This window comes from Sus scrofa, chromosome 2 (assembly GCF_054392235.1).
Source record: "Sus scrofa isolate SSC_HxYL_T2T_F1_AM1 chromosome 2, Sscrofa_HxYL_maternal_Yorkshire_Landrace_v2.0, whole genome shotgun sequence".
In the NCBI taxonomy this organism is placed as follows: Eukaryota; Metazoa; Chordata; class Mammalia; order Artiodactyla; family Suidae; genus Sus; species Sus scrofa.
The window spans coordinates 141,667,463-141,685,337 of record NC_139384.1 but is presented as its reverse complement, the minus strand read 5'-3'; the positions used below and the strand labels follow the sequence as shown (position 1 = coordinate 141,685,337).

The following is a 17,875-nucleotide window of genomic DNA, read 5'->3' as shown; positions in this document are numbered from 1 at the left end:
CTCCTTGCCATGTGCATATGGACGTCTGTAAAGCTTCCAGCAAAAATCTAGACAAAATCCTCCTGGCAGAACATGTACACCTCCTATAGCTTTATGAAAAAGGAAGCACAGCCAGATAACTCTTCTCCGATGTTTATTGACTTCTTTTTCATTTCAGACCTTGATGAATGTCAAACCAAACAACACAATTGCCAGTTCCTCTGTGTCAACACTCTGGGAGGTTTCACCTGTAAATGTCCACCTGGTTTCACACAGCATCACACTGCTTGTATTGGTAAGACAAAAGCACAAAAGAGAAATTTTGAAAACTTTTAGTAGAAACATAAAAACTGTATGTAAAAAATGGTAGAATAATGGCTCAGTACTTATATTAAAACCAATCCCAGAGTTCCCGCTGTGGCGCAGCAGAAATGAATCCGACTTGGAACCATGAGGTTGTGGGTTTGATCCCTGGCCTTGTTCTGTGGGTTAAGGATCTGACGTTGCCATGAGCTGTGGTGTAGGTTGCAGATGCTGCTGGGATCCTGTGTTGCTGTGGCTCTGGCGTAGGCTGGTGGCTACAGTTCCGATTCGACCCCTAGCCTGGGAACTTCCATATGCCACAGGTGCGGTAAAGAACCCAACTATTATCCATGAGGATGCAGGTTCGATCAGCGGGTTAAAGATCCAGCACGGCTGTGGCTGTGGTGTAGGCTGGCAGCTGCAGCTCTCACTTGACCCCTAGCCTGGAAACTTGCATTTGCCACAGGTGCGGCCCTAAAAACAAATGAAGAAAAAAACCAATCCCTCATAATAAGTAGCCTAAAAATGTTAATTTTTTAACAAGAACTATCTCAAAAGAAAAAAGACCATGTAGTCTGAGCATATGCACGCTAGGCATATTCTTAGCAGTGCCTTTATATTACATTCTAAATATAACCTTGTGTGTTCAGATAAAATATGATTAAATGCTCACTGTGATTTAGAACATGCTAATGAACATACTGGGTTTTTTTTACATTAGAAGACATGCAAGTTGGGAGACTTTTAGTCTATACTATCAAAAATCATGTCTTCGGAGTTCCTGTCTTGGCACAGCGGAAACGAATCCGACTAGGAACCATGAGGTTGGGGGTTCGATCCCTGGCCTCGCTCAGTGGGTTGAGGATATGGTGTTGCCGTGGCTGTGGCGTAGGCCAGCAGCTGTAGCTCCAATTAGACCCCTTGCCTGGGAACCTCCATATGCCTCGGGTGTGGCCCTAAAAAGACAAAAGACAAAAAAAAGAAAGTCATGTCTTCAGTTGACTCAAAATATGCTTGAATTTCAAATCTCTTGAAATATAATTTTTTCTGACCCTTTTTGCTTTTAATATCACCATGATTAAAGGCATACATTTCCCTAAAATGTTCTTTCACATCATGAAACTTAGGCTTTCATGTTTACTTTTTACTTTATGTCGTGAAACTTAAGTCATATAATAATTGAGAAACGTAACACTTTCTCCCTCTGTGTTTTGCTAGACAACAATGAGTGTGGGTCTCAGCCTTCACTTTGTGGAGCAAAGGGAATCTGTCAAAACACCCCTGGAAGTTTCAGCTGTGAATGCCAGAGAGGGTTCTCTCTTGATGCCACTGGACTGAACTGTGAAGGTGAATTTCTTTGTTCAAATATTATTATTCTAATATAGCAGACTCTTTTCTTTTAATTTCCAAGCCACTCCATGAGAAATTGAGATCACTTCAAAAAAAAGTTAGCAAGAACCCAGAAATTTGTTTTTTGTTTATAAATGTTCATATATCATTTTGGGGACAGAGGAAAACAATGCGATGAAACAAAAATTCTGTGGGTACAACTTGCCTCTTAAATTAACTGTTTACGTAATTACTAATCTAAAAAAGAATTACACTAAAAAGAATCCCATATCTGATTTAGTTTGGTGTATCAGTATAAAAGAAAAAAATGAATGTCTCCTCCATGATACTTGAATGTGTAAATGTTACGTGTAAGACAGTGAATTATTTTAAAGAATCGGAGACACTTACTGAAAGTGCTAGAGAAAATTGAGGGTGATTTTATTTGGCCTAAGACTTTTGATTCACTCTCTTTTCTATAATGGGCATTTCCTATAAAGTCTCCCTCACAGTAGGAATTTCCTGTGAAGTATTATATTTAAGTGAGAATTTGCCTGTGGTCAATAAAATATCATATAGTTCTTGAGTATTTCCATTGCAAGTGCTACCAAATGAGATAAATGTACCAGGAATGCGCCTTTTACAAAATTCTCATGTCTTGTAATTTCTGGCATGAGTGTGTGTGTGTGTGTGTGTATAATATGTATATATATCCCCTTGATATTTTTATATACTGTTGTAATTTATGTCTCTACTGAGTTTAGTCGCTCTTAATAACATTCTTATAAATGTTTGTGTGTGTGTGTGTATATATATATATACATATTTTTTTTTTTTTTGCTTTTTAGGGCCACGCCTGAGGCATATGAAGGTTTCTGGATTAGGGGTCTAATCAGAGCTATAGCTGCCAGCCTACACCACAGCCATAGCAATGCAGGATCCGAGCTGTGTCTGGGACCTACACTGCACCTCATGGCAATGCCCGATCCTTAACCCACTGAGTGAGGCCAGGGATCAAACCTCATGGTTCCTAGTTAGATTTGTTTTTACTGTGCCACAACGGGAGCTCCAGAGATACATGATTTTGAACTCTAGAAAGTTTTTAACATGCTCCATAAGAATTATAGGACTTTTACATGTATCTAATTTGAAGCCAGTAAAAATTCAATTTAAAAAATTTCTATTTTAATATTTTATATCTGAAGTCATATTTGAGACTTTGAAAGTATTCTGAACATACAGCTGCTTGCCATGTGTGACTCAGCTTCCACATAAGATACCGTTTATTAATTATCCATAAAAATTTGCTACACATACATCAGACATGCCAATTTCACTTCACTTTTTATGGGTAGATTTCAAAGCCTCGGTTGTCATTCCAAAGGCATGTATGAACAAAGACATTATCCCATATGTGTCTTAATCCCCTGTTGTATCTAAAAATAACATCTTTAAATACTTTAAATTTACATCTCATTAATCTTGAATGGTAATAAAATTTTTTGTGTGCAAAGCAATTATACTTTTTAGGTATTTCTGTACTGCCTGTATCTTCCCCCAAAATGAGGGGAAACACATCAATCACTTTTGAACCTACTAGAATATGGAATGCAAATATATTTATATCATTTAGCAAATAAATCATACCATATGTATTTAATCCATCCAGAAGGCACATTTGTGGTTGCTGTGGTTGATTTGCTGAAATTAAGATGTTATTTAGAGCACTGACATGGCCTGGTCTGGTGAATAGCATCAGGATGATGTGGTTTCTTATCTTCATCATTCTCCACACCATCACTGACTAATAACCATGTGACTTATAAAAAAATTGCAGCCGCTCAGTGTGTCTTGTTTGTTTCTCTGGTATCCCAGGCCGTGTTTGGAGTGCATTTAAGAATAGTAGAAGAAAGGTTACATAAAGATCTTGCTGGGATTGTTTTTGCAGATGTCGATGAATGTGATGGAAACCATAGGTGCCAGCATGGCTGCCAGAACATCCTGGGAGGCTACAGATGTGGCTGCCCTCAAGGATATATTCAGCATTACCAGTGGAATCAGTGTGTCGGTAAGCATAAGCTTATAGCACAACATCTGCCTTTCTCACCTGCAAGTATGTTTGTTCATACAACGAACAAACGGTAAACAGTAAAGATTGGTGTTTCGGTGTAGCCTTTACATCCTAGAACTTAAAAACCAGTACTTAGGACTGATGCATAGGGATCCATTAAACTAGTCTCTCTACCTGTGTGTGTTTGAATATAAATGTAATACAAATGCTAAGTTACCTAAAAAGGTAACTCAGAGCTGTCGTAATTTTAATTTTCTGCTAGGTATAATTTTAAGTTTCTGAAGATGGTATCAAGAATTATTATCTTCACTTGCTGAGGTCAGAGGCTTTTTATCAGTAATTTAGTTTCTTCAGATTTAGGCTTGAAGGATAGCCCATCCATCCCCCTCATATAAATCTTAAAGAGATTCAGATCAACTTAATGAGGCCCATTCATCTGTGCTCTCCAGTCACATAATTAATGAAGGGGGTAAAGGATTAGTTAGAAAAAGTACTGAGTCACAGCAAATTCTGTTGAAAACTCCAGACTGAAGGGCTTATAAAATAATATCTGTAGGGACTCAGCTTTCCTGCTTGCACTGGTAACAGTCATGGAATCTCTTCTTTTAAGGAGAGACTGATCAAAGAGAACATTATTCTCTACTTGAATAGCCAGCCGACTTAGTTAGTATATGCCTAATTTCTTGGCTCATTTTGAATGCCCTTCATAGAAGCACCATCCAACACTGTGCGACATTAAATGCTGGCACAGCTGAGCAGAAGGGGGAACAGGGGTCCTGCTGAGAAACAGTGGGGTGCTTCCTGTTTCTCTGTAGTGATTTAAATTACCCCATGCGTATTTCAAATATTTTACTGTGAGTGATCCACTAAATAAACTAATCTGATTTTACCCTTGCTGAACTTCTCAAAAGAAATTTCTAATGACAGTTTAGTGAATTGAAAAGAAAATCACAAGTTCCAAAGGAGGGAAACTCTAAAAGTTGGAACTCTACCGTGGCCTCGTGCCAGGTCAAAGACAGATGTTTAACCACACCAGGGATACAGACGCATGGGGGAAATGGCAAAAACCACTAATGAGTTAGAAGTTAAGGACAGGGTTTGAAAGGATTATCATAATGATGAGTTAGGCAGTCAGTCAAAATAATTTCATAAGTTTAGTTTACTTGTTTTCTCGTCACAGGAAGAAAAAATGTTGCAGAAATCATTATGCTGTGATTTATTGATTCATAAACACAAGTATAGGCACACTGTTCAGAACAGAGGGCATGGTCCTTTTCTAGGTGGCTCTTAAAAACAGTGCAAAACAATTTTATTATACTGCACTGTCTGTGAAAAATATGAGGCCCACCACTCTACCATGGACTTCTAGGTTGATTCCGCAAAGTTTAAAGCAAAAGAATGATCCTCTGATATTTCACAACGTGCCAACTTAAATAAAATTCTTGTTTTTAAAGTGTTCATAAGTAGAAATAGGAACATGAATGGAGTATCAACTCCATTTCTACGTTTTTAAATTTCCTGGAGTTTCTGTCCATAAACATTTAGTGCAAAAATAGCTGCACAGGTTTTCACTAAATTTGGTCTGACTTAAAATCCCGGGCTGTGTGGTCTATCCCAGTTCTTCGTGGGATCCTTGGAGTAGGCACTTCAGCAAGGCAGTCACCCCAGAGCAGCTCATGCTAGAATCCACCTAGAACCCCATGTACCTTCTAATCAGGAGAGACACCCCCAGGGACAGAGAAATACGTGGTTTCAAAGATGAGTTCAAAACTAAAGATACATAAGCAGATACATAAGCAACTGCAAATATTAATTTGTGAGATTGCTCAGCTAAAATGGGCATCTCTCAGCAGCAGGCCCCTGTGTAAATAAGATGAAGCCGGGTTTATTTTGAAAGATTTGAAATTCTTCTATGCAAGGTTAAGCAATCCAGCTGACCTCAAAATTACTGATTTTCTTGTCTTGAATTCACAGAATACAGTTGTAATTTTAACTAAAATATATGGCAGTAGTAGAATTAAACAACCCATCAGGAAGGAACTAAAAAAAAAACAAGTTAGCAAAATACCAAGCATTATAACAAAATGCAAATCAAAAGGCCATAAGTCATTTTTATCTGTCATGACATATTTGAATATCTTAAGTCAGTCATATGATTGAGGGGGGAATATAGCATGAAGTATTTCGGACAGATTTAACTCGGATCTCAATGTAAACGGATAAAAATGTTAACTAAGTGATAAACCTGCATTGTTGTTGATACTACTGCCAGTTTAAGAAAAATGACAGTTCTTGTGTTAATATTAAATAGCTTTTAATTCAAATGAACACTTTGTAGGTTTTCAGACAGTCGCCACAGAACATTTATAACACTCTGGTGATGTAGATTAAAGATGTACCTAACACTCTCAAATATATGCAAAGCATTATAATTATCCCCAAGTGAAAATAAGGGAATGTGGGAATGTTACTAAAATTTGCATATGAAGAGAAATTACATCTTCATATGTGAAGCCTTAGCTTAAATGGTATTAATAACTTGGAATTCCTTCTATAGCCTTTTCAAAATAATTTGAACATAGTTCAGTGAGGCTTGAGTCAACTCAAAATATGTCTCAAACAAACATATTTTCAAAGTCAGAATACCTGAGCCTATAAAGTTATATGATTATGTATATTTATAGCATATGCATATAAGAGCTATCATGGTGTTTCCAAAATTTTATGTGTCTAAAAATATTCTTGTCAGTGGTATGTTTAAATGCAGTTTACTCAATTAATTGGTTTTGCTTGCTAATTTTTCCACCTAACACAATGGCTAATGTTATATTCATTGCAGGATCATTTTATTAAATTATAACCTAACTCACATTTTCTATTATGAGAGAAACACTGCATATAAATGTCATATTTAATTATAAAAACAGATGAGCCTTTGGGGCAGAATTCCAAGTCTTTTGTATTTTGGAAATCAAATAGCAGTTATATTTAGGTCATAGGTAGCCTAGTTAGTAAGAATTTATTTATGTCTTTCTCCCCATGAAAGGAAGGCTAAGAATTTGTACATATTAGGTAATCATAGTATGTTTTATATCCAGTGATTAAGAATTCTACATTTGGTGGTCTGATTTAATCCCAGAAATATAATTGCGGTACAGAAACGTACCTAACAACATCTTCCCTTTCAATAACTTTGGTGCCGTAGCTAATGGAGTTTAATTTCCTGTCTGAGAAGCCTCTTCACTGAGACTTCATCTGCATCTTTCATAATCTCCCTGAGCTACTGCAGATAAGCCCTTCCCTTGAGGTGCTGTTTCCCAGGCATGCCCCTAATTGCAAATGGGCCTGTTTCCCTGCTTGGACTGAGACATAGACTTGCTGCGTATTAGGTAAGCAGACACACTGTGCTCCAGTGTCATCACAAGAATTTGAAAGAATTCCATGGAGCGCATGTGACTGGTGCCCAGGGTAAAATGCAGTTATAATAAAGCCCTCAGGGGTCAAGCTATGGACCAGGTATCAAACAGACAGTAAAGATCAAAACTGTCATCTCCAAAGTTAAAAGCACAATTGGGTTTTGAATTTGTAGAAACAGTAAGAGCAACAGAAGATATACCCTGTAATTATCCTGCTGTCAGGCATTTACAGTATAACATTAGTCATTAAATTAGTAAAACCTCTGTAAGCTGATGGCTTGGTGCAAACCCATGTCAGAAGGCACAGGCTGCACCTGATGGGTTCTCAAGTAGTTAAAAGTGTACAAGGTTGTTGGTTCAATAGATCCAATTATATAATGTTTATTTCAGTCATTTTCATTGATATATTTTTTTCTCTTCATGTATAATGAAGCCTTTGGGAATTGCTGGGAGTGAATAAAAACATAGATACAGGAGTTCCCGTCGTGGCACAGCGGAAACGAATCTGACTAGGAACCATGAGGTTGCAGGTTCAATCCCTGGCCTTGCACAGTGGGTTAAGAATCCAGCATTGCCTTGAGCTGTGGTGTAGGTCTCAGACGCAACTCAGATCTGGCATTGCTGTGGCTGTGGTGTAGGCTGGCAGCTGCAGCTCTGATTCAACCCCTTGCCTGGGAACCTCCATATGCCATGGGTGTGGCCCTAAAAAAGACAAATATAGATAGATAGATAGATACAAAGATAGAGGCTTTTTAAAATTTGAGATATAATTCACATACCATCAAGTTCACTTTTTAAAATATACAGATAGGTGATTTTTAGTATATTCTCACATCAGTGCGCAGCCATCAATACCACAACACTTTCATCACCCCAAAAAGAAACTCCATACCTGTACCCGTTAGAAGTCATTCTCCATTTCTCCCTCCCTACAGCCCCTGGCAACTAGTATTCTACTTTCTTTCTCTGTGAATCTGTTTGAGGTATAGGCTTTTGAAGTAACTTTCTGATAAGAGAATAGAAGAGTTATTCAGGAGCCAAACTGCAAGTGTCTGTGTCCAGAGGCTGCCAGTGATTTCAGAAACCTAGTATAAACCATATAAAAGTGTAGGTAGGGCAAGGGTGTTTTAAGCTGTAATTTAAGGGGATTTGTTGGGCGTTGCCGGTTTTTTTAAAATTTCATATGCTTTGCAAATCTTCCATTCAGGGTAAACATTTTAAAAACATGTTTCTGGATCTGTTTCCTCTGTAAAATCATAGGTACTTTGAGATTCAGACTCTTCTTTGCCTCACTGTCCCCTTCCCTGTGTGAGTTTCTTTCTTTATGTTCATAGATGAGAACGAGTGCTCTAATCCGAATGCCTGTGGCTCTGCTTCCTGCTACAACACCCTGGGGAGCTACAAGTGCGCCTGTCCCTCTGGGTTCTCCTTTGACCAGTTTTCCAGTGCCTGCCATGACGTGAATGAGTGCTCGTCCTCCAAGAATCCCTGCAATTACGGCTGCTCCAACACGGAAGGGGGCTACCTCTGTGGCTGCCCGCCCGGGTACTACAGAGTGGGACAGGGGTAAGGCCGTCCAGCTCAGGCTGTGCTCCCTGAGTTCAGGCTGCCTGGCCGCCTAGCACTGTAGGGCAATGAACAGGGATTAAAAGCCCAGGAGGCAAAAGCATTGAGCGGAACATTTAGGGTGTGAGAGGAAGAATCCTCAAGAAGGCACGTGATTATGTTCATGCTGTGGGATTACCTCCTTTGTGGTGAGCCTGAGACTTGAATTTGTATACAAGTATCACATTCTTGCCCCTAAAAACGGCCTAAGTGGATTCGATGAGGTCCCTCAAGGCCGGAAACAAGCAGATGTTTAAAAATGCTGTGGTTCACGTGTTGTCAGAGACACTGGGTTAAAATGCCTTTGCCCCAGATTCTTCTATGAATTTTGGTGGCTGCAGTCCAGTGGTCCCTGAGGAGGGAGTTGTCCCACTCTGTGCTCATCTGGCTTTTTGTTGCACAGAGAGGATATGCCTGGTTGGTGCAACACTGTCTCCACAAGGCTGGGTTCTCTCCAGCTAGTCACACTTTCCTAAGTGCAGCCATCTCAAGTTCTGTCAGCTGCAGCTAAGGTGCTGGCCACCTGCATCCTTCCATCAGGGAAGCCAGAGCTCAACAGCATAAAAGATGAGAGTTTAGGACTCAGTCAGGGTCACCTTCTTCAGGAGGAACAGTGTGTGAGTCAGACCCTGAGGGTCATGGACCAATCTGTCCCCTGTGGGTACGTGATAATGCCTGAAACAAAACTCTTGGTATAGACAAGGATCATTTAGATCCAACTCTCTGACATTTTCACTAACCAGTAGGAGTTCAGAAATCTCTGTTGGTAAGGCAGAGAGCTTTGTCATTAGCAGCAAACATGGGCTTCCGGCTTATGAGTGAATAAAACCTTTAGCATTCTCTTTGGAGTCATACTTTGCTTTTCCTTCTTGATGTAACTGCACAAAGTGCTTCAGTCTAATTGGGACTGAAAATTGGAGGAGTTCCAGTGGAAACGAATCCAACTAGGAACTATGAGGTTGCAGGTTCGATCCCTGGCCTCTCTCAGTGTGTTAAGGATCCAGTGTTGCCCTGAGCTGTGGTGTAGGTCGAAGATGTGGCTCAGATCTGGCGTTGCTGTGGCTGTGGCATAGGCCAGTGGCTACAGCTCCAATTAGACCCCTAGCTTGGGAACCTCCATATGCCACGGCGCAGCCCTCAAAAAGACAAAAGACAAAAAAAAAAGAAAAAAAAATTGGAGAAACTTGGGGCTCACACTTACAGGGATTTTGCTATTGAAAATAAAGGTGAATCTCATGTATTAAGTGTTGAAGAGTTCCGAAGACTATTCGGTTTTTATGTCTATGATTGTAGGGTTTGTTTTGTGGGTTTCTTATTTGGGAAAAGTCTGCTCTACCTCTTGAAAACTATAGTCAGCGTTAATGATGAAGTCTAACACCACCTTGCATCTTGTTGCAAATAGCCACTGTGTCTCAGGCATGGGATTTAACAAAGGGCAGTACCTGTCCCTGGATGCAGACACGGATGAGGAGAACGCTCTGTCCCCAGAAACATGCTATGAGTGCAAAATCAATGGCTACTCTAAGAAGGAGAGCAGACAGAAGAGAAGTCTTCATGAACCCAGACCCACTGCCGTGAGTACCCTCTCTTTTGTCACCAAGTTTTATCCACATGGAGTCACATTATACTATGCGGTCAACTTTTATATAGGTTTCAGCCCCAATGGCGCTAAAACTATTGTGACACTTACTGGCTAAATTAATGAACACACTATAGCAGAGACAAAATTAGTGGCATTTTTAGCTCAAAACACAAGAAACGGGGGAAAAGATTTTAAGATTCATATGTTTTCATTTTTTAATTTGTGTTAGAAGGCAATAAGATGTCCTTCTAGGAAATAACTAGTTTTGAAACGATGCAAAAAAGCAAAACTATTTTGAATCTGTCCAGTTCTGTTGCATACACATATAGTGCACTAGGCTGATTTTGATTTTCAGGAGGTAAGCCAACAAGGTCTCATATCCTGTGACATTTATAATATAGGTGTTCCTCCCATAAAAAAAAAAAAAAAAAAAAGTATCTCCAAGTATCTTGCGTTGTGTAAGGAGCTGAATTGTCTGCCGCTGGTACTTTTTTGCTGTCAGTGGCATTTGGCCGAGTGGTTAAAGGGGTGGCCACAGACCTTGTGGTTTTGTCTATGTTCCCTGACCATCTCCACTTACTACCTGTGCATATGGGGCATGTTTAACTAACCACTCTCCACCTCAATATCGTCACCTGTAAAATGGGAATAAAAATATTTACCTCCGAAGGCTGACAGAAGGATCTATTGAGTGGTTACTGTGACGCGCCTGGAATGGGGCCTGGCGTAAACATCACATATTTGATAAATGTCTCTGAGTAATACCCAGTATCCGGAGAGGCTGATGATCGCTCCCCAGAGATCAGGGAGAACACTACCCTAGTCAGTCATTACGGCCACACAATTCACCACCAAAAACCTAGTCAGCAACCAAGTGGCTTTGTGAACCGGGCAACTCGCTTCCGTTTTCTGCGCCTCGGAATCTTATTTGTAAGACTGAACGTCTCTAGCCAAAAAGACTCAGGTTCTATTTTGTAATAACAAATAGGCCAGCATTACATTTACCTGAAGTAAACTAAGGTACCTAACTGATGTCTAAATACAGCAACCTAAATACTCATCAAGCACCCAAACCACAAATCCAGAATTCTGCTTATCAATCCTTCCCATTGTGGTTGTGTGGACAGGATTCTGTCTGAACACTGAGAGAGGCACTTCTGCACCACTACCCAAGTTCTTGACAGGAGCCCACTCAAGCCATTTGATTTTGCCTCTCTTAACTGAAATAGCGCTCTTAAACCTCTGCTACCTCTGGCCAAGTCAGACTTGGTCGTCTGGGCCCTGCCCCATTGGCGTTTTACCAAAGCTAGTTCAAACCTGAGCCTTGACAACCCACAGCTCCCTCTCTCTGCACTAGGCTCCCAGCAAACACACTGGCGCAGGGATTGTGGGCCGTACCAATCAGCCTTCGGAGTGAAGATCCCTCTGGGGACAGTCCCTGCTGTTACATAACAGCTGCACTTCTCATTTTAACTCCAGAAAGAAAAAAAAAAATACAGTCCTTTCCTAAATTGTCTCTTGTTTATTATTAACAAGCACGATATTCCATAAAAGCAACAACAACAAAAAAAGGTGAAATGACAAGTCCCCTGTAACTTTACCTGGATAAGGCTGAGTGAGAAGTAAAGATGCACAGAGCATGCTCCGCGGAATTGACCTTTTCTCCCAGCAGACAGTAAGTTTCAGAGCAGAGTGCCCAGGACCGGAGAGATGCGGTCATGGTGGCTGAACCCCGACAGCAGGTTCCTTTTGAGTCCTCTGCTTGTACTATGGAAGCACTCTCCACATGGTTTCCTGCTCTCTCTCCAGGGTGAACAGATCAGCCTGGAGAGTGTCGACATGGAGAGCCCTGTGAAAATGAAGTTCAATCTTTCTGGCCTTGGTTCTAAGGAGCACATTCTAGAACTCATGCCCGCCATCGAGCCGCTCAACAACCACATCCGCTACGTCATCTCCCAAGGGAATGATGACGGCACCTTCCGCATCCACCAAAAGAATGGGCTCAGCTACTTGCACACCGCCAAGAGGAAGCTGGTGCCTGGCACATACACACTGGAAATCACTAGCATCTCTCTCTATAAGAAGAAGGAGCTTAAGAAACTGGAAGACAGCAACGAGGACGACTACCTCCTAGGGGAGCTCGGGGAAGCTCTCAGAATGAGGCTGCAGATTCAACTCTATTAACCCCTTGGTAGACTTGGTTCCAGGCTCAAATCCCCGCACAGCCAGCCTTCAGAAGCCTTTGAGAAATCAATGACTAATTTTAAAGAGGAAAAAAAAAGACGTTTGCTTCTTTCCTCCCTGTCTCGGACTTCAGAATGTTGACCCTCACAGGGAGGGCTGATTTAGACTGGTGTGGCCAAAGATTTGAGTACAAAGGCAACCGTGGTTACTGTATTTTTTTATATAACTTCACTTTAAAATATATTAAAAAAAAAACCTAAATAGTCAAGAGATCAGCATATGGCACTAAATGCACAAAAATAATGTGAGCTTTTTTTTTTCCTGTTAGCAGTCTGTAACACTTTGGGTATTTTGCTATAGTTGCTAATAAAAAAAATATAGATGTTTATTTATTTTTAATGCAGTAATATATGGAGAAATGAACAAACTATGTAAACAAAAAGGGAAACTCACTTGTTTTTCTTTAGATTTATAAATTTGAGCTATTTCTTTTAGAGGTGCTTTTTTTAAAAATTCAGTAGATTCAAGAGACGTTTCCTTTGGTTTTCTGCCAGTCGTCCAACTGGTACATCTGATTATTTTTAAGGAAGCCTCACAGAGCTGAATGGGCAGTGTAATCAATAATTTAAAAGACAGAAGTGTCCTTAGATCCTTTATAAAGGAGCTCAAAGCCAGAGCAGCTCATTGTGATGATATTTCACATCACCAGACACACCAGGCAACAGAAGATGAAGCACAACCACTGTAGCAAAATACCTTGACTGCTTGTGAGACCAGTAGCGTTGCAGGCCAAACTGTACTGTATTTCCTTCTCAGAACCTCAAGGAAGCACATGTGCTACCCACAACACCTCATTCTTACCCAGGGCGTGCTGCAAACTTGTGGTACTGTAGGCAGCTGAAGAACTGCCGTTCCTTCGGAAAGGAACACCTGGCGTTCTGTAGTGTTTGGTGCTGTCTTAGATTAATGGTGCATTTATTATGTTCAAGCTATTTCAGGATTGCCATATGTGCAAACAAATCATGCAGTACAGCCAAGGAATATATGTTTTTTTAATTCATTTTTTTTTAGAATTTTCATTAATACTGTAGTTATACACCATATGTCTCGTTTTATCATAGCCTATTGTGTATGAAAGATGTTTGTACAATTAATTGATGTTTAGTTTGCTTTAGTCATTTAAAAAGTTATTATACCAGCACATGCTAATAAGAGTACGTCCCCGTGTTCTTTCAACCCAAGAACCTGTCCCGGGACCAGTGACCAAACCTCATATGTGAAATGGCCAAAGCACATGCAGGCTCTGGGTTGTTCCTCTCACACCTGTGCTGACCAAAGATTTGTCACCAGCTATATCCAGTTTGGGACTTTGTTTTTTTTTTTTTTTTCTAATAACTGAAAAAAAAAAAAAAAAAAAAAAAACGAACAGTGTAAATTTGTAATCAAGTATTTGTGAGGAAAAACTTATGGCTTTTGGTTTTGTTTGTTTTCGTAGGTCTGTGTACCAAATATGACACTTTTCTTGCAATAAAGCTTATTTTGGGGTAGCTTTCTGGCTGAGAGTTTGATGTGACTGCAGCCCCCGTTGTGTTTGTGGGAGGGGCTGGGGGTTTTGCTTACAGGGACCTGTATGAAAATAGCAGAAGGAAAGCCAGGCACAAACACCAGAAAACAAAGGAGTGTGGTCCAGTCTGTGACACAGAGCGTGCAACTGACAGTTACAATTTAAGAACATAGCCAAATAGAAGGACACAGTCAAGGCAGCTAGCTGTTCACTTCTGCGCAGCCGCTAAGCCTGCCAGGACCCATCTTCCTAGAAGTGTCAGTCTATTCACTTTCTGCTCTCCCATGCTTTGTGTGCCATTGTGTTCAAGCACCTTACATCACCTACGAGGAAGTGAAACATTCTCTCCGAGTCTTCCTTCCTCAGGGTTTTCCTGAACTTGAGTTTTAAAGCAAAAGTACACAGCAGGCATATGCCAGGCCAGATGGCACCTTCACCAAAAAGTAACCCAGAGCTTCCTATCTCTTGCAGTGTTGAACACTGTCCTCAGTGGAGAACTGTATACACAGAACAAGTTGTTTAACAGGGACTGTCTTCTGACACACGACTGAAATGAACACAGACATGTCTTAGAAGTTTATTCTGCACAAGGTTGGAAAATGTGTGTGCTAAAATTTTTCGTCCGAGGAATAAGAAAACAAAGAGATATTATGACTGATCTTAACGCTGTTCTTAGCCAACCAGAAATTAGCAGCATGGAATAAGGGAAGTATTTGCCTTGAGGCATCCTTTAAACCTTAACACGCATCTTCAGTTTCATTTGGCATCTTTTACTGGTACAGCTTGAGTACTGTAATATGAAATTACCAGGAACAAAGTTTGACTCTGACTTTGAATGTTGAATGACAGTACTCTTGGTTTAGCTTTCACCTGCCCTTGAGGAAATTTGAGAATCCACACCATTAGGTGCTGTACACTAAAGAATGTATGAGAAGGAAATGACTACTTCAAGATGCTCTGTCCAGAAAGAACATTTTCGGGCACCTCTGGTAGCTTTATTACAACTCTTATTGTGAGCACTGACTTGGCCATGCATAGTTTGTGCCTCTCTAATAACTAGATGCTAATGATAACAGTCTGTATCATTTTGTCTTTCCCATTAAGTGTCCCCTCAGAAATGACCTTGGCTAAGTTACAGAAAACATTGCAGAAGCCTAAAGTATAACGTAAGCCCAGATGTATAAACTAAATCCAGCAGGTACATGTATTAGTAATAGAGTAAGTAAGAGTTTGGTCTTCAGCTGGCATGAATTCCTTTTCCACTAGCATTTAGGTTTGGAGCTTTTAAAAATTTAGTCCTGCTTAGTAGTTTTTGATTTTGCTGCTTACTTGGAGTAGATAAAGTTTGGTTACTTTTGCACACAAACACTGAAAATAATTTAGGGTGATATATAAGGATTTTAATCTAAACTCAAACATCTGCCCTTTTCATTATCTAGGAATATCAAGTGGGATAATTTATACAACAACTGTCCCTTCTAAGGTGCTGTTTTATTTTCTTGGTTCAGGAACCAGTGCTTGGAGTGGAGGGTGGGGAACACAATTAAAATTTACAAAGCATCAGTCTGTTTGGGACCTACAGACCTTTTGGTTCATATCCTTGATGCTTCAAGGGAAATGAGATAATTCATATGTTAACCTGAACCAGGATGAATTGCCAATATTTGGCTATGTTAGACCTACAAAATGGTCATTTTATATGGTTCAGTAGATAGTTCAGAAACATTTATGTTCCTCAAGAGTAGACTGGAAATCTGAAAAATTCCCTTCAGAATTTGGAAAACAATTCTGTCCACTCGTTTCTATGCTGCTTGTGGTTCATTTGTAGTCCTAATTTACAGTAGTCCACAACAGAATGTACATTATTTATTCAAACAGTCACTTTTCTTTCTTGCTCCAAAGACTTTGGAAAGACTAAATCACACATCTTTGGGACCTTGAGGGGATTACTGGAAGCTGTGTAAAAGACAAATCCACTGGGAAAGGTTTAATAGAATCCCAATGATTAAAAAAATTAAAGGGGAATCTTTAGGTGTCTTTCCTTCTAAAGAGACGAGAAAGATGGTGATTCCTTAACGCCTCTCAGGAAGTGAAGGTGGACAGTTGTTTTGCAATCTTAGCCAGCCTGCCTTTGATATCTAGCTTATGGTTCTATTTTATTTTTTAGCATGATTGCTTTCTCAAATAAACACAAAGGCATGGTTTTCTTGCTTAATAGGAAGCACGGGTCTCTGACCTTAATTCTCCTTGAAAATCCATTTGCTGTCCAGAGCAAGAATCCTGAAACACAAATGAACCGCTCACCCAGTTCAGCATTTCAGCTGCTGAGGCAGTATCACTTTGCAGGTAAAAGAGAACTTCGGATCAGGCAGACCTGAGTTTGGCAAGTGGGGGAATGGGACCAGCTCACTGCCTCCCTTGGTTATGCAGCCCGCTCTGAGATCCTGTCCACCCCCACTTTCGGATGGATGGATGGATAGAAGTCTCCTGGGTGTCCTGGTGTGATATGCAAGGCACTTTTGTTCAGCTCTGAATGTACAGTTACACGTCAGAGATGAAAGTAAGGACTCACTCCAACAAGCTGCATAACACCCCCAACCTTGGTTTCTTTCCTGGGATGACGTCTCCCTTCTGTGTAGAGGAGTGAGAAAGCACAGGCAGCACTGTCAGTGCAGGGCCCAGCACACAGCAAGCACTTAGTAACTCCCAGCTGCTCTTCTTCCTCCTCCTCCCACTGTTCCTACAACCACAATATGGGGGAGAATGCACTCCCATGTTCACACAAACTCCTTCCTAAGTGTGGCCTTGAAATTACAACCTTCCCACCAAGAGATATGGGGTAGATAGCATCCAGAGCGTGTCTCCTAAGTGATCTGTATCTCTAGGGAGACTTTAGATGTCCTGGTGCATCAATGAGAGTTTAGAGTCTCCACCCTGCTCTTCACTTACTAGAGCACAGAGCAGACCCCACTTAAACCATACACTCCTTTAAAAGCACCAGCCACAGCCCTGAAAGTACAAGCCACCAGCACAGCCAGAGCCCTCCTATCTGCAGATGCCTGGGAAAGCAAACATGATAACACCTTTTAGACTGATGGAGTGTCATGGAAAGTCAGAGCTAGAAAGGCCTTTAGAAACCTCCTCATATTAACATGTGAGAAACTGAGGCCCAGAGTCATAACTGAGCTAATTGTACTGCTAGTTTCCACCGAGGTGAGACCAGATCACCGGCTGCACGGTTGTAGTCTGGTGCTATTCATATTTCCACTACGTGGTAAGCCTATTTGGATCGCTTTTAAACCCTGAGGATATAGGCCAGTTCCCATGGTTTTGGCTCACACTGAATCCAGAAATGTTTTCCAAGCACGATTCAAGCCCTGCTCTTTGTTTTGTCTACCCCACCCTGTGTGTAACTGCTCCCAGCCTCCTGTAGACCAGAGGTTTGTACACACACTAGAATGCCACGATAGGGGCTGCCACAGAGCAGACCCCACTTAAACCATACACTCCTCTAAAAGCACACGAGAGCCCTGACTTTCAAAGGGTTAAACATTTTATTTAAACCAGACCTTCAAAATTAAAAAAAAAAAAAAAAAAAAACACATACACATTTGTTTTACTAAGAATACTTAAGGAAAGCACACTAGTTGCTTGTGTTGCTTAATTGTCCTTTTTTTCCTTTTCCTGTGAGCCTAAAAAAGATATTACTAGATTAAGCTGGCTTACTTTTGAAATAGCCGAGAACCAACAGCTCACATTAGTCACCCCCATTAGGGCTGGAGATTAAATGTCAGGATGTAGTGTAGACATTTTCCAAAGGAAAACAGGAAAACTCTACATGA

The 17,875-nt window shown here is 40.6% G+C and overlaps 1 protein-coding gene and 1 long non-coding RNA gene across 3 annotated transcripts in view; both read left to right on the top strand.

Moving 5' to 3' along the window:
- FBN2 (fibrillin 2) overlaps positions 1–14,016 on the top strand; it is a 220,192-nt gene extending 206,176 nt beyond the window's left edge. Inside the window, exons 60-65 of the mRNA XM_021084720.2 lie at positions 158–274; positions 1,501–1,629; positions 3,560–3,679; positions 8,433–8,664; positions 10,106–10,277; positions 12,095–14,016. Of these exons, the coding sequence (XP_020940379.2) occupies positions 158–274; positions 1,501–1,629; positions 3,560–3,679; positions 8,433–8,664; positions 10,106–10,277; positions 12,095–12,469 (1,145 nt within the window). The 3' untranslated portion in view covers positions 12,470–14,016. The remainder of the gene's footprint in view (positions 1–157; positions 275–1,500; positions 1,630–3,559; positions 3,680–8,432; positions 8,665–10,105; positions 10,278–12,094) is intronic.
- Positions 14,017–16,251: 2,235 nt separating this feature from the next.
- Positions 16,252–17,875, top strand: part of LOC102162098 (uncharacterized) — a 126,682-nt gene continuing 125,058 nt past the window's right edge. Inside the window, exon 1 of one of the 2 annotated variants that reach the window (XR_014838742.1) lies at positions 16,252–16,379. This is a non-coding gene — a long non-coding RNA (uncharacterized LOC102162098). Of the gene's footprint in view, positions 16,594–17,875 lie in introns of both variants that reach the window. The other variant, XR_014838741.1, reaches the window with a different exon arrangement.